Source organism: Canis lupus, chromosome 3 (genome assembly GCF_003254725.2).
Source record: "Canis lupus dingo isolate Sandy chromosome 3, ASM325472v2, whole genome shotgun sequence".
In the NCBI taxonomy this organism is placed as follows: domain Eukaryota; kingdom Metazoa; phylum Chordata; class Mammalia; order Carnivora; family Canidae; genus Canis; species Canis lupus.
The window spans coordinates 56,926,923-56,943,632 of NC_064245.1; the positions used below are offsets into that span (position 1 = coordinate 56,926,923).

The 16,710-nt window shown below is 47.7% G+C and overlaps 1 protein-coding gene across 1 annotated transcript in view; it reads right to left on the reverse strand.

Moving 5' to 3' along the window:
- Positions 1–5,920: 5,920 nt before the first annotated feature.
- ABHD17C (abhydrolase domain containing 17C, depalmitoylase) overlaps positions 5,921–16,710 on the reverse strand; it is a 47,777-nt gene continuing 36,987 nt past the window's right edge. The window contains exons 2-3 of the mRNA XM_025437343.3: positions 11,425–11,604; positions 5,921–7,375 (exon numbers count right to left, since the gene is read on the reverse strand). Of these exons, the coding sequence (XP_025293128.3) occupies positions 7,156–7,375; positions 11,425–11,604 (400 nt within the window). The 3' untranslated portion in view covers positions 5,921–7,155. The remainder of the gene's footprint in view (positions 7,376–11,424; positions 11,605–16,710) is intronic.

Consider the following 16,710-nt stretch of genomic DNA (forward strand, 5'->3'; position numbering starts at 1 on the left):
ATCTCAGGGTCATGAGTTCAAGCCCCAAGTTGGGAGAAAAGATCACTTAAAAAAATTAGCCTCTCAGGTAATCCCAACATGTAACCAAGGTTAAGAAGCATCAACCAGAAATCTCTCATATCATGAAAAGTACAAAAATACGTTTAATAGCAAAAACCTGGAAGACAACCTAAATATCTCCAAAAGTAGATTACGTATGTGTGTACACACAGGCACACATGCACACAATGCAACATGTGCACACATGCACGTGCACGCATGCACATGTGTACGTGTGCACATGCACACACATGTGTGCATGCACACACTCTCACTATAAAGCAAAGCATGAGAATGACTACAGGAAGTTCAGGATAGTGGTTACTCCGAGGCTGCAGGAGGAAAGGCCACGTAGGGTGTTCATTTCCCCTCCTTAAACCATAAAAATATGCTTCATCCACCATTTGGGAGAACATTCCTGAAATGTTTTAAGAGGGCGTCTTCCTCGCAAGTTCATCCAGATCCCGTCCATGCCACTTACCCCGCCCCAGGCATCGTGGCTGCCGCCGGTTGTCCAAGCTGATCGTCTCCACAGGGCTGAGCAGACAGCAGGGAGAAGACCCACCTCTCTGCCCCCTGGGGCCTCTCCCACTGCAGGTCCCAGCTTGGAAAGTTCTGGGTGAGCCCGACAGCCACTGAGGGGCACCTGGAAGCCCAGAGAAGGGAAGGCCGTGGGCCGTTCAGGGAGGAGGCAGCTCCTGCGCCTGCCTGCAAGCCCCTGGGCGGGTTTCCACTCGCACCCAGATGGAGCCAGACCGTGTGGGGACTGAACAAGCTGGGACCAGCCAAACGTAAGTCATTGAGCAGCAGAGAACTGGTTAAGTAACAGTGTGGCGAGGCCACTGGCAGGGGAGGCTGTCTTAACCTGGAGCTCACCAGTGCCTTCTGTTGCGTTCTAGACCCGGGCCCTGGCCATGCGGTTCATGAGTGGGTCCAGGCCCCCAGCACTGCCTGCAGAGCCTTTCCACCTGCAGAATTTCACCAGATGCTCCTGGGTGGTAGGTGTTACAGCCGGTTTAGGGATGAAGAACGGGTTGAGCGCAGGTACACAGCTGTCCCGGGTCATGCGGTTACCATGGCTCGAAAACTCACCACCAGGCCTGCTGTCTAGGTGCCCACAGCTCTTCCCATGGGCCGGCCCCACTGCTTTGCACCTGGGAAGGCCTCTGCACTCCAGCCGGCACCTGCCAGGACCCCCACCCTCTGCAGGGAGCTTGGACAGACCCCCGCTGCCCCTGGGCCTGCCGCCAGGATCAATCCAAGATCCTTCATCTCTGCAAAATCTGCACTCAGTTCTCAGGAGTTGAAAAGACTGGCTTTTTAAAAAAAGATATTATTTATTTACTCATGAGAGACAGAGAGAAAGAGAGAGGCAGAGAGAGAAGCAGGCTCCATGCAGAGAGTGGGACTCAATCCCAGGACTCCAGGATCAGGCCCTGGGCTGAAGGCGGCGCTCACCTGCTGAGCCACCGGGGCTGCCCAAAGAAAAGACTGGTTTTAAAAGAACCTGTGGCTATTATCTAGCTCAATGTTTTTATTCTTTCGGAACCACTGGGACCTTGGAGAATCTGCTGAAACTGTGGAGTTTCTCCCCAGAAAAATGCTATTAAGTGAAGACTTCCAAAGCATGCCATGTAATTTCAACGAGGTCACAGACCCTGATTCCTGTAAGAATTGCAGATCAAGTATGGATGTTAAAGATAGGATTACCTTGTGATCCAGCAATTCCCCTTCTGGGTATTTACCTAAAGAACTGGAAGCAAGGACTCAAGCAGATACCAGCACACCCTTGCTCACAGCAGCCCGGTTCACTATCGCCAAAGGGTAAAACATCCCAAGGGCCCGTCAGCAGAGGAGTGAGGGGACGAACGCAGTGCAGCTTATATGCACGCAACAGAACATCACTCAGCCTCAAAAAGGGACGAGATGTGACCACATGGATCAACCTTATGCTACGCAAGTTGAGCTAGGCGCAAAAGGATAAACTTGTGCATGATTTGGTTGCACTTGAGTGAAGCGTTCGCGGCAAACTCATGGAGACAGGTGGTGGAAAGGTGGCTGCCAGGGGCTGGGACGGGGTGATAGGGAGCTAGTGTCTACCGGGACAGGGATTCAGCATGGGATGATGACAAAGTTCTGGAGATGGACAGTGGTGACAGTTGCACGGTGTGAATATATTTCATGCTGTTGAACTGTACACCTAAAATTGGTTAAAAGAGTGAATTGCATGTTATTCATTCTCCCCTGGCTGGTGAGGAATAGGGACAGGGTTAGGCCAAGTCTCCTTGTGGCAGGGCTGCGCCTGGGGCCATCTGCCATGGACTGCACCCAGCAGGTCCACTCTGCACAGTCTCCTGTAAGAATGGCTGTCTTCTCTGAGGAAATCCCAGTGGGCAAGGCTTCAGGGAAGAGGTGGCATGGGAGCCAGACGGCATGGGATATGCTATTATTCATAGGAACTTCAGCTATTGGCTTTGTAAGCCTTACACCTGAGGGGATGAGATCTACCCCAGAGGACTGTCCTCTCCAGTAAAAGCAGCATATTCTCAGGAGTGAGATAGTGCCTCCCAATGGGGTTCCAGAACAAATGACAGCAGCAAAAGATCATGCTGACCCCATTCCACAGCCACTCCACATGTGTCCTGAAGGATGGGCTCCGGCTTTCCCCTATAGAGACTTACTGAAATACATTCCAGCAGAGACATACATCTGCAAACATTTTGGTGCACACTTGCTCTTTGTCCAAGCCTCAGTGCATGGAGGGGTAGGGTGAAGAGAGGGAACCACACTACAGGACGTATTTGGGAACCAGTTTTATCATGTAACAGCGCATCTTGACAATGTTGTCAGGTCATACTACCACTCTGAGGCATCCTGTAGGACGGCTGTAGAGGAACAGGCTGCATGAACATAGTGGTAACTGTTGCTGGAGACTGAAATTGTTGGCAGGTTTCCACTCTCACAGAGTAGCCAGGATTATCCCTACAAACCCATCTCATCCTCTGGATTATTTACTAAGGATAAATTCCTCGAAGCCAAATTGTTAGACTAGACTTTTGGTCCAAAGTATATTGGTTTGTATTAATTTGGTGGGTAAAATAAACAGAAAATTTTAGAAGTGCCCATTTATCCACACCTTTACCACCCATGGGTATTCTATTTCAAGTACTTATACCAATTTACAACCTCAAATGGCATCTTACTAGTCAAATCTACTTAGCTGGCAAAATCCATAAGGGATTACAGGCAATAATCTTTTCAAACAACCTCTTCAAATAAATATTGATACCAACTTTGTAATTTAATGTGGCATTTCATTAAATAATAAAATATTTAATGTGTATTTATTTGCTGCATCCATTTGATTATTTGATTTCTGAATCTAGAGACAATACCCCTTGTGAAGTCTCTTCGGGTCCTGCACTCTGACAGAGTGCCTCATCGTTTGACTATTATCACGTATGTGCTTACATTACCTGTCACACGGTTGGTAACATTCGCCTCCAGTGTGTCACTAGATTATGCTGTATTTTTTACTATGAAAGTCTTATATTTTTAACTAAATTGAATCTAGAAACGTATTCATTTGTGGTTTGGAGCAGTAATGATATCAACTATATCAGCAAATTCAGAATACTGAGGCAGTGCTTACTCGGGGGGCACTGACCTAAGCTGGAGGTCAGAGAAAGCTTTCTAGACTCCAGAGGAGGGATTTCTCACCTGAAATTCTGTCCAGCTGGTAAAACATATCTCTCCATCGTTTTTATTTTCAAGTGCTCTGGTTATTCTTGGTCCTTTGTCCTTCCATATAAATTTGAGGCTCCCTATGTCAGGTTCCACGAAGAATCCTGTTGGGATCTTTACTGGGATCCTATTAACTCTACAGCTCTATTTTGGAAGAATTACAAATGAGCCTTCATATCCATAAACATGGTATAGCTCTCATTAAATCAGGTCTTTTTATCATTTTCCCTAGGATGTCTTCTGTACATGGTCTGTTAGATTAGTCCCAGGTATTTAATATTTTTTAATGCTATGGTAGACTGTATCTTGCCTGTCTTTGTTGAATATTCAACATTTTTTACTGATTTATAGAAATAAGATTGATTTTTGTCTATTGATTTTATGCCCAGCAACCCAGAGAAGTTCTTATTACACCTAACAATTTGTAGATACTTTTAGGTGTCTACACAATCATAACCTGAGAGTAATAGTTTTATTTGCTATTTCTTTTTTTACATATTTATTAAGGTATAATCTGCATAAAATCCACCCCTTTTAGGTTCACATTTAATGGTTTTTGCTAAGTTTAATGAGTTGTGTAAACACAATAGTCTGGCTCTAGAACGTACACATCTCTTTTTTCCCATATCTTATACCTTTTTCCTTTTCCTCCTTTCCTCCCTCCCTTCTTTCCTTTTCTCTTTCTTTTCTTCCTTTCCCCTCTCTCTGTCTCTGTTTCTCTCTGCCTTTCTCTCTGTAACCCTACTGCACTTGCTAGGGTTTTTGTGTAACTCTGACCAGAAGTGAGTGTAGTGTGTATGACTAATACCCTGTCTAAAGTGAAATGATGCTTCCATAATTTCACTACTCGGCATAATTCCTTGGTTTTGGGAGATAACCTCTGTGTATGTTCCCTTCTATTCCTAGCATGGTCAGAGTTTTGTTTGGTTTTTGATCACAAATGGGAAGTTGAATTCCATCAAATATTTTGGCTGTCTATTGAGATGATCATATGATTTTTCCCATAAGAGGGGCCACTTTCCAGTTAGTCTTCCCACCATGGAGGATGCTCTAGGTTTTGTTTGCTGCCCCCCTGAGCTCTACAGACTGGAAAACCAATGCTCAGGTGAACCTGGTCCAGCAATTCCACCCAAGACAAAACTGGTGTCAATGCTGCTCTTCCCTCCTTGTTCTCACTTTAGCTGGCCAGTGGCCCACAGAGTACTTCCTTACCAGTTCATGCACCTGTTTAAGAAGATTTTTCCATTTTATTCAGTAATGCTAGTCTTCCCACTCCCCCCATTGGGAAAGTTGGTCCACACCCCAAGTCTACCTCACAGCAGAATACAGAAGTGACCAGAGCTTTTAGGCTCATTGCTAAGTGACTTTTGTGTCTGTCACTGTTGTGAATGAACGGGGCCTCTCTTGGGATTCCCACGATAACCACACAAGCCATCCTTAGAGGAAGGCTGTCCCCATGTTGAACTGTGGCAAAACTCCCACCCCACTCCCCACCCCTGTTTTTGGGAAAGGAGTCAGGAGTCTGAACACACAAGCTACTTTAAATGGACATAACCAGGCCATATCAAGGCTCCCCATCCCAGGTACCAACCTAAGACCAGAAGTCCCAAGGCCCCCCGATACAGGTACTGACCCAAGACTGGACAAGCCCACCCTGTGTGGGAACACAGTCATACGAGCCTGGGCACACCCCGTCCCTTCCCACCCTCCCTTCCGCCACCACTTCCTCTTTTGGCACGCTCACAGGGCTGCTCCCAAAGTCGAAAAGAAACCTCTCTCACTCATTCTTTTTCTGGGCAGTGGTCAGAGGATAGAACTGACTATGGAACACATTTGACTCGGGTGCTCCCAAAGAGTAGGCACTGCCCTCCCTCCCAGCCAGGCCACACTGATACCACCTTAGGCACACGTTTTGTACCAGGAACCACCGTGCACCCTCCTGGGGTCCCTTCTGCACTTGACCACTGCATGTTTTACACCCGGGCTTTTTCCAAACATAACTTGGGGGACCCACCCTGAGAGAGGGAGAAAAGTATATAAGCCCCAAGGGTTTCTTCTCAAACCAGCAGGAAGTGTTTTCTTATTTGCTACTTTCTCTGCCAGAGAGATGGAGGAAAAGACCACAGGAGGCCACACATTCTGATCCATGCATCCTTTATTCCATGACCAACCGCTGTGCTGCATCCAAGCCACAGTACACAAACTGGCAATCAACCACAATCCAGCTGTACAACAATCTGAGGCTTACAGTACATTTAAGGCTTTTAAATCTGAAAAGAAAAATTAAAATCAAACCAGAGAACCCCCAAACCCAAACCCCCAACCAAGACGAGCAGTGTAGCAATGGTTAGGCATCTCACAATTCGGATGCTTACTCGGTGCAAGTCCAGTGTCAAAACCCAAATAACTCCTAAACTAAAAAGATTAGTTTAGTGAAGTTTTAATTACATAAATTCTTCAAAGCATAAACTTGTAATTTTTTTTGTCTTGGAAATGTTATAAAATTTTTGTAATAGCAAAACATAGGAGTAAAAACATATTAACAAAATGTATCCAATCATTTACATTACAAACGAGGGATCTGCAGTTCATTGTTGTAGCCTGACAAAAAAAAAAGTACCCATTAAGAATCTATGCACAATGTGATTGCAAATATGTACAGTACTTTAAAAAAAGCCTACAGGGAGGACTTTGCAGAAAGAAAGTCGGCTAGGCTCTTTGTTAGACCAACCAGACAATCAAAATATTAAAACTCTGTGGACTAGTAATAAATTTACACTTAAAAAAACCCCAGTTTCCTCTTGTTTAAGAATATTCCAGTTATATTTATATGCTTCCAGTTGATGAAGCTGTTCACGATAGTTCCAGCAAGTTACCCTTCGTTGATTTGTGTGGGGGAAAAGATCAGAATGGGAAGAAAACTTAACAAAGGAATTATCACCAGCCTAGTTTTCCAGTTACATGATCACGGCTTCACAAATGGATTGAATCCATGAATCCAGTGGCTGAAAAGGAGCTGCATGTCACGGACGATGGAGACAGGGCTGAGTCCTGTGTGAGTGGGTCATCACCGATGGGTACAGCAGGGCAACAGGTGGGAGCATCATCTACACAGCACGGGATAACCGACTGCTCCCCGCATCCAGCTCTCAGGCAAGGATGCTGGGTATCACTGCTGTTTGGTTTCACGTGCTGTGAGAATTGGAACAACCTCGAGGTACGGAAGCCTGGGACGTCCTCAGCTCTCTGATCAGGACACTAAGAGGTGGGCGCCTCCTCCTGGTGGTCGTGCCGTGACAGCTTTCCAGTTCGAGCCTGTGCAAAACGGACGACTCGTGTATTCACAGTCAATGAGGTAAAATCAAGGTGTCTTCAGGAGTTGGGCAGTTCGTGCGATATGAACTGTTTTAATCTTTCTAGGTATTGTGCGTAAAGCTCTATGTCGTTGTGCCCGGCCCCTTCAACCCAGAGGGGTTCCACGGCCCGGGGACAGCGCTCGTACATGGCCAGGCCGTGGGAGAAATCGATAACCTCGTCCTCGGTACCGTGAATGACCAGCACGGGTGAGGTGACCTTCGAGATCTTGTCAATGCTGCAAAACAGAACAGGGGCGGGGGTAAGAGGGCTCTGTTAGTGGCAGCCACCAGTAGCAGATGGCACACCTGACATGCCTGAACCTGCATCCACAGATAAGGAAGGTAATGCCAGGGGGATTCCCCTCATTTTACTAGTGATTCTTCTTCTTCTTTTTTTTTTTTAAGATTTTTACTTATTTATTCATGAGAGACGCAGAGAGAGGCAGAGACACAGGCAGAGGGAGAAGCAGGCTCCCTCTGGGGAGCCCGATGTGGAACTCGATCCCAGGACCCAGGTATCATGCCCTGAGCTGAAGGCAGACATTCAACCACTGAGCCACCCAGGCACCCCTCTAGTGACTCTTTTTTTTTAAGGATAAACTTTTCATGTTGGGAATAATTCTGGCTTTGCAGAAAAGGTGTAGAGATCACAGAGCTCCTGTACACCCTCGGCCCGTCTCCCATAAGGCCAACACCACATGTTGCTCAGATTTTGTTAGTTTCCCCACTGATGCCTTTTTTTCTGTTCCAGCATCCAGTAGAAAATACCACACTGCATCTGGCCATGGTGTGTTCGTTCAAGTGTTTTATTAAAAACAGAACTCCTAAAGGCCACCGGACCAACAATCCAGTAACTAATACATCTGATATATTCATATTTTCAAGAGGATTTTTCTAAAAACATAAACAGGCCAGACATCTAACACGTCTGACTGCGTGTCTCTTCTGAAAGCAGAACACCTAATCCATGGCTGCCTGGGTGTTCAGTCTTCTTGGCGGGATAACTTGAGAACCCACTAATACGATCCTCACAAACCTCATTTCATAAATGCTAATGCCTCATTTTTTTGGGTAGAAACTGTACAACTTAGCTTGAAAACATAATGCAATGCCTAGCTTGGAGTCTGAATGATCTCGGATTGTTTATAAGAATGGAATCTACCCTCAAAGGATGAATATTTGAGGATCTTCAAAAGAATGTGCTGCAGGCTCTGAAAACATTTCCCAAAGAGGAATTCAAGACTTAAGTCTTGTTGGCAGGGTGTGCAGGCGACTTCTCCCACGGAGGGGACCGCCACTTCACCTACGGACACAGCAGGAGAGGGGGGCCTGGCCAGCCATCCTCTGAACACAGGCCGCCACCTGGGACTTCTCTTTCTGCCTTCGCTCCCTGCCACAGCCAAAGAATACGAACTGCAGCTATCTGGAGGGATCCTGCTGCTCAAAGGAACCACGGACACTCATTAAACATTTTTGACAGCCAGGTGCTCTGCCCTTTATGTGCCAAAAACCTCTCTGAATTTCCAAGGAGACACCAGGAGATAGGAAAAAGCCGACCTCTGGGTAACCAGGAGGGCCTGAAGCCTGGGGAGGTACTAACACCATGGGCATGAACTCGTGCAGGTGACCGAGCTCTCGCATCAAGGGCACATCCCAGAGACCTGTACATGACTGTCATAGAATCTTTGTCACAACTCACATTGCCCCCGCCACTTTGGGGCATCCCAGGGAGACAGCAAAACCTCACTAGCCACAGGATTTGCCAGGATGTGAGGCTCAGGGGGCAGCACGCCATTTCCCAGATGAGGAATCCTTTAGAAACCCCTTCTTCTCCTGTTTAATTTTAACAAGACCTCTTCTTTGGAGAATGTGGGAGACCAATTATATTCAATTAAAAAGCTATTTCCTGATAGAACGGCCTGGGGCTGTGTTCCCTGGTGCACAATTTAGGAGAATCTCTACAGCCAGAGGGCACATCTCTAGCTAAATGCCCCCACCTGTCTGATTCTAAACAGAAAAGGAGGCAAAGGAAAATAAGCTGCAAACCAAACAATGATCAGGGCTCCTTTTTCATTTTTTGTCATTTTTTAAAAAGATTTTATTTATTTATTAATGAGAGACAGAGAGAGAGAGAGAGAGAGAGGGGCAGAGACACAGGCAGAGGGAGAAGCAGGCTCCATGCAGGGAGCCTGACGTGGGACTCAATCCGGCATCTCCAGGTTCACGCCCTGGGCTGAAGGCGGCGCTAAACTGCTGAGCCACCAGGGCTGCCCATTTTTTGTAATGTTAAAATGTTAAAAGGGAACGCCTTCCTTCAAAGAGAGGAACACAGACAATTCTGAGGCAGCAAGGGGCCCCATTAGAGAATGTCTGCTGGGTTCAAGCACCCAGGAACGTCAGCGTAACTTTCTGTGGTCTGAAAAGTGGTCGTGTTGATATCCCAGGCACCAGGCAGGAGGATGGCCTTCAGGGCACTGTCCACACACCTGCCTTAATTCAGCAAACTGCTTACCTCTATCAGCTTCTGTGTCCTAACCTGTGAATTGGGCACTTTGCACCTTGACCAAATGTGGGGTAAGAAGCGGGGGCACCATGTAGCGCTGTGCCTGGCGGATCACGCAAACCCAGGAAAGATCAGTTGCTGGCTTCCCGTTAATTAATAAGCTGCGATTAGTTGCCATGGCTGTATTTTAAGGTATATGCTAATTTAAGAGTCAGGAAACAATCTATTCATTTTGTTGCCACGGTAACTCCTAGCATCGCTTCCCACAAACACGCAAAACATCTCCCTTTCCACAAACTGGCCTCTCATTACCAATTCAGCACAAATAAGATGGCATCGGAGCCACACATTCGGCCTACTTAGCATGCCCAGCCACGCCAGTACCAGTGTGCAGCCAGGTCAGCTCGCTCATGAGGCCGTATGCCGCAGAACGCTGCTCCACACCATGGAACCGAGGTTCACCCAAGGTGTTCACAGAAGGCTTCTTTTTGTCAGAGGAGGACAGGCTGTGCGACAGATGTTTATGTAACCAAGTGACATCCTTTTCCCTCCAGCAAGAGCAGAATGACAGCCAGGAGTGGGTCAATCAAAATCCTGAAACCGGGCTTTATTTCTGCTGAGGCTTTTCTTACCAAATAGCAACACAAGCTGGCCAATCCTGCTTTAACAATCCCAGACTGCTCTAGCAATGCGTGATGGGAAAAGTTCAGGGGCAGATAGTTTTCATGGAAAACATATTCCTCAACTCAGATTAAAAACAAAAAAAAAAGGGGGGATCCCTGGGTGGCACAGTGGTTTGGCGCCTGCCTTTGGCCCAGGGTGCAATCCTGGAGACCCGGGATCGAATCCCACGTCAGGCTCCCGGTGCATGGAGCCTGCTTCTCGCTCTGCCTGTGTCTCTGCCTGTCTCTCTCTCTCTCTCTCTGTGACTATCATAAAAAAAAAAAAAACCCCAAGTAAAATTTTCAAACAGAGGTATTCAAGAAACCATTGGTTCCCTGCGTTTGCATTTAGAGTATGGTTATAACACATCTCCCTTCCATCAGTGGATGAGAAAACAGCAGGGACAGCCAGCAGCAGCTCTGCTGCCTCCAGTAGTCGGCTGGAGAGGACCCAGCTGTGGGCTCCCGTCCATGTGCTCCCACAGGCGAGGAGGCCAGTCCTTCTGGTAAGAGTGGGGGAGGAGGCTGAAACAATGGCTCCCAGGGGGTCTGTCCACTGATACAAGGATGGTGGCCTGTTACCAAAGTATGAAGGTTCCCAGCCTGCAAGCAGCTCTCTTCGCCCTTTCCCTCACCTGTGCTGTCTCACTGAAAGAGGAAGAGATTCTAAAATTGAGGATGCTTGCAATTTTTGTGTGCGTGTGGAGACCACTAATTGCCTCATCATACATTTTGCATTTAGCTCTTTGCAATTCCACAATCTGTGCCCATCTATGTGAATGAGTGAATATTGAACGGTAAGGTTTCTCTTTTTTTTAGGATACATGGGCACTTTCGTTTTCATCTTGCACTTACAGCTGAGTCAATTAATCCTGGGTGTCAATAGGAGCAAGATCCTTACACATCATCCGGGAGATTTCTACAAATAAGTCAGGCCCAGAGGGTAAAGTCTCTGGCTGCTGGATGTGTCCCAGCCACCACCACAACCCCAAGGTGCCCAGCACAGGGTCTGACATGTGACTGTGTTTGGCAAATAATTATTAGTGGCCCACAGTTGATGGTGGCATCTGAACTCAGGTCACTGGACACCCTGGAGCCTGTTGTACAAGCGTGAGCTTACCTGGGGAAAGCATCAAAGCAGTATGTTTTCCTGGTATCTGGGAACGCCACGCGCAAGCCTGACATCAGAGGCGAGTGGAGGATGACCGCAGCACACTCGTACCTGGAGGCCAGGTCTACTGTGGGGACGGTCCCGATGCTCTGGCCATACAGGATGATGTTCTCAGGACTTACGCCATACCTGGAGAAGTCAGAGGGTGCACACCGTTAGCTAACAGAGGGAGACAAAGCCCTAATAGCTTAAACTCACAAAACTCCCGCAGCTACTGGTTTAAAATGCCATCATCTAACTTGTACCCTTCAGCTTAAAAGAAATATGAACTTCACAAAAACAAATGTTAGGGGCCTGTCTCAGGACTAGGTGACCGGGGGGTTCTGTCTTCCACAACATTTTTTGAAAATAATGAACATGACATTTTGCGGGGTAGGAATTAGTGAAATAATAGTGTGCATAAATAGTGAATAGTGAAATAAATGCATTATTAATCTCATTTCGTATTTTCAGAGTCCTCTCATTTCTTATTCTCCCCTTTCAGGGTTTCTCTGATAATCACAAATTTCACTATTTCTGAAATAAAAGCAAAAGCACATGTGGCAAATTATACTATTTTTATTAAGAGCCCTTCATGTGAGGTTTTAATAAGATATGAAAGGTATTAACATTTATCAGGAAAAGGTGCTGAGAGGTGGTTAATTTGAAGACAAATGTATTTGCTTCACCCTCTCCTTGGGGCTAAACTCTTTCGAGCTTTTCCATCGGCCAGCATTCTCCCAGTTGGCTCTCTCTGGGTGTTTGGTCGGCGACACTGCCCGGTCCCCGCGGCCTGCCGCGCGCACATGAGCTCCTGCCAGCACCACGCGAGCAGAATGACAAGTGCGGCCTGTAGGTCGCAGCTTTAAAGAGAAGGGTGTGCTCTCCCCGTCCTGTGGGCAGGAAGCGGACGGACCTCACGGTGAGGCCCTGGTCCACACAGAAGAATTCAGCAAAAGCTAGGACGTCAGACAAGGTCAAGGGCGAGCAAGGACACGGGAGCGGGGCTTCATCACGCTGCTGTGGGCATAGAGACCAGAACGAGCACTCGGGCAAAGAAACTCATAGTACCTGGTAAAGCTGAAGCCCGAGATCCGACAATTTCACTCTTTAGCATAAACACCTACTGTAGCAGCTCACAGGGCAATATGAAGGGCTTCCTGCCAACAGCCTCCAGGGAAAAGCAGGATCAAGCCGCTGAGGGGATGGCGGGATTTCAGCCCAGCTTCCTCAAGCTCCACAGGAAAATGGGGTTCTTAAGGAGGAATTCAGGGAGGGAATGGCTATTTCTGGTGGGTACGCACTGGGCGTGTTTTGGACAGCTGGCCTCTGAGCTGTACCAGGAGGGGCAGGCGGGACGTGAACACGTGGGGGATGTAAAGGATGCTGTGTGTGAGCAGCACCTGGAGCACACAGTGCAGCGTGGGAAAGTATGAAGCAGGTGCAACGTCCCCTGTGCAGCTCAGGAGGGCCACGGAGCTGAGACGGAGCTGGGCAGGCCAGCAGGGGCACCTCCGGGAGCAGCCTGATTGTGCTACAGGTTAGAGCTTGTCCTGGAGAAAATGTGGGACATGGGAGGCGTCCAAAGGGCAAGTTGACGGGAACAAAGTTAGTGCTCTGAGAAGAGTCATCTTCCAGTGGCATGGGGGATGGAGGACAGAAGCTGCCAAAAGGGCAGGGAGATAGTCAAAGGCCTATTAAGAATCATACAGTGGGGCGCCTGCGTGGTTCAGTTGGTTAAGCCTCTGCCTTCAGCTCAGGTCATGATCCCAGAGTCCTGGGATGGAGCCCCACATCAGACTCCCTGCTCACGGGGAGTCTGCTTCTCCCTCTCCTGCTCCCTCTGCTCTTTTGCTCTTTCTCTCTCAAACAAATAAAATCTTAAAAAAAAAAATCATAGAAGAGAGAACAGAAGAGTATGATACATTTTTTAAAAACCAAAGAAATTAAAGATGTTCTATTCTCCTGCAGACACAAGTAGAAAAACACGTGCTTAGAACCTGGATCCACTCTCTTTCTAAAGCGAAGTGTCTGTGCAGCTCCACCCCTAGGACCTAGCATCACTCTGTGCACCTGTGCCTTTGGAAGAGTATCTCAGGGTGAAGGTCTCAGGGGTTCTTGCCGGGGGCAAGAGCAGCTAGAAGGGCAGGTTATTATAAAATGATCAGCAAAGGGATTTTGATGGAGAGGTTCAAGCAAGAAGCTGGTGGCCACAGCACCCTGGACCCCAAATCCCTAAGTCCCAGAGCCTTTCCATGAGCCCCAATGATGAGGGACCCCAGAGCAGAGCACCCGTAGTGTTTCAGCAAACCGCCTCACAGGAAAATGCTCTCTATACAGAGGGGAAGCCATGCCAGGGTCCCTCTGGCACAGCCGCCTTGAGGTCCTTCTATCGTGGACAGGGAGGCCTGGTCTAGTAGGAGGTTTTAACCCCGGGCTCAGGCTCCCTCTACAATTTTCATCAGATTGCTAAAGTTGGGGTAGCCCCAGTGGCGCAGCGGTTTGGCGCCTGCCTTTGGCCCAGGGCGTGATCCTGGAGACCCTGGATCGAGTCCCACGTCGGGCTCCCGGTGCATGGAGCCTGCTTCTCCCTCTGCCTGTGGCTCTGCCTCTCTCTCTCTCTCTCTCTCTCTGTGTATGTGTCTCTCTATGAATAAATAAATAAAATCTTAAAAAAAAAAAAAGATTGCTAAAGTTGTCTTTGGTCCCCAAAGCACAAGGGCCATTGGCTACTTCACAGGATGGGGAGGTGGGGGTGGTCAGGAAACACCCAAAGAGAAAGAAACCCCACATTTGGAGCCGAGGTCCTTCCTTTGCTTTGGGTTACAAACAAATGAATCACAAATCAAGGAAAAAGAGGAGAAAAACATAAGGCGAAGGCTGAGAATTAGAGACCATAAATACTGAAGATGTAAAACACAGTACGAGCCCTCCAGGTCCGCACGGCCCCCTCGAGCCTGACTGACCCTCCTCGACCCAATCTGAAGGCTGGTGAGGACGACACAGGAGAGCCGACTGCGGTGACGAGCCAGTGCTCCCTCAGCTCTCCATCATCACAGTTAAACCTACGCAGTCAGGATCCCATCTTCCATACCAGACTCCCTGGACTTTGGGGCCACATGGAATAAACATAGGAGCAAAGGGCCCAGATGTGCGGGATGTGGCCTGCGGGTGGCACAGCGTTCCCTCCCGAGGGTCCCGAATCCATCCATCCCCACACACTGCATCTCCTCTGAATGCAGTCCAGAGGCTGGAGCTGCTCCGCCAGAGGCTCGGCTCCTAGCTTCCCCTTCACCTGCACCCAACACCCGGTCCCAAGCTCTGCAGATCCACCTTTCACATGCAGACTCACATCCCTGCTCACACGCAGCACTCTGAACTCAAAGCTTTCACCCGAAAATGTCACCAGGTAAAACACAAAAGCACTGGCCACCAGAGGGGAAAGACACCTGCCACATCACACCAAGGGTTCCTATCTAGAACACACAGAAAATTACTACAAAGTGAGAAAAAGTGGCATTTTACAGAATGGGCATTTTATAAAAGAAGAAATCTAAAATGGCAGGGAGGGAGGGTGGGAGGGATAGTCAGCTTCAATAGTAAAAATGAAAATGTGAATGAAAACCATCACGTGATCCGAACATAGATTTAAAGGTGGACAGTGCCAAGTGCAGACGTGAGCCACAGACACTTTCCTCCTCAGTTGACAGGGCAGGAAGTGGACATAACCACTTTGGAAATGTTTGGTGACAGTGGAGGATATGTATGAACATGCACCTGGTGACCTGGTGACGTGATTCCCTAGCACATAGGCCACAACAAGAGGCACTCACACACGCCAAGAAACACATGCAAGACCATGTGCGGGCATGTGTCTACACGGCTGGAGACGAGCGTCAGCAGCCAGGTGGAAACAGAGAGGCCCTGGTGCCGCCAGGCCAGAGGGCACGCCACAATTCAGGTGCACACTGGCAAGGCAAAGGGCAGGACACAATAGAACATACCCTCTGTGGCACCATCTGCAGAAATGCCAACCCACCCAGATTGAGCTTTCTTGTTGGGGGATATTTAATTGGGTTGTAAGCCCAGAAGGCAAAGCGGGGAAGTGAGGCCTTACAAGTGAGGACGGCGGTTAAAGATGCAGGTAAGGGTGGTTAAGGATGGGGAAGAGAAGCACACCATCTAAGGGGTTGGAGGAGGGGGTAGGAGGGAGCTTGTGGAATGCCGCGTATAGGCCACATCTGAGGCCAGAAGCTGGACATTTCACCATCCTCGAAGCTCGACATTTACATTTTAGGGACATTTCAATCTGGCTGATCTATTTTATGGCCAAAAAACATATTTTAAAAGTTCACCAGATAGGGACCCCTGGGTGGCTCAGTGGTTGAGCATCTGCCTTTGGCTCAAGGTGTGATCCCAAGGTCCTGGGTTCGAGTCCTACATCAGGTCCCCACAGGGAGTCTGTTTCTCTCTGTGTGTCTCTGCCTGTCTCTGTGTCTTTCATGAATAAATAAATAAAATCTTTATATATATAAAAAAAAAAAGCTAGAATGTCCCATGTTTCACATGGGCTCTGCAAGTAGATTCTGTTTTCTGGCTCTGTTTTCCCCTCTGTCTTATTTAATCTGAGAGTTAAACGAGGCTTTAGGGTCTGGTCCTACAGTCCTACCCTTTTTACTCAGTATCAATCAATGTGCAGTCTGAGGAATCCACAAGTCCACTGGAATTTCTAATTATGGAAAATTCAGTAATGGAATTGACTTTTTTAATTCCCAAGAAATTCAGATACTTCTCAGTTTGGAACCATGGGTATAGAAGCATGGGTATAAAGATTATTGAACTTGTACCTTTTTTCCACCAAAAACAAAACCTCTGATGGTACCATGAGAAGGACGCACCTCACTGTCCTCGTGTCCCAAGAGTAGCATGGGAACAGAGGCCCCTTACATGTGCCACCAAAAATCTTTGATACCTCCAAGGAAGTACTTGCCTTCCCACCTGACCCTTCCCCAGCTCCTCATTTGTTGTCAGTCTAGTAAAGACAGGAAAAAGCAGTGGGAAAGTCCCAAACATAATACTAACAAACATGAACATTGGATTAGCACTCTACAGTTTGCAAAGCCCTTCTGGCGATGAGCAGAAGCTTACCAACCCTTTGCAGAAAGACCTGACAATATTGCTTCCAGTATTCATTGTTTTAAACAAGTCAGTACCTAATAATTAAAAGAAATTAGAAATTAGAAATTAGAAATAAAG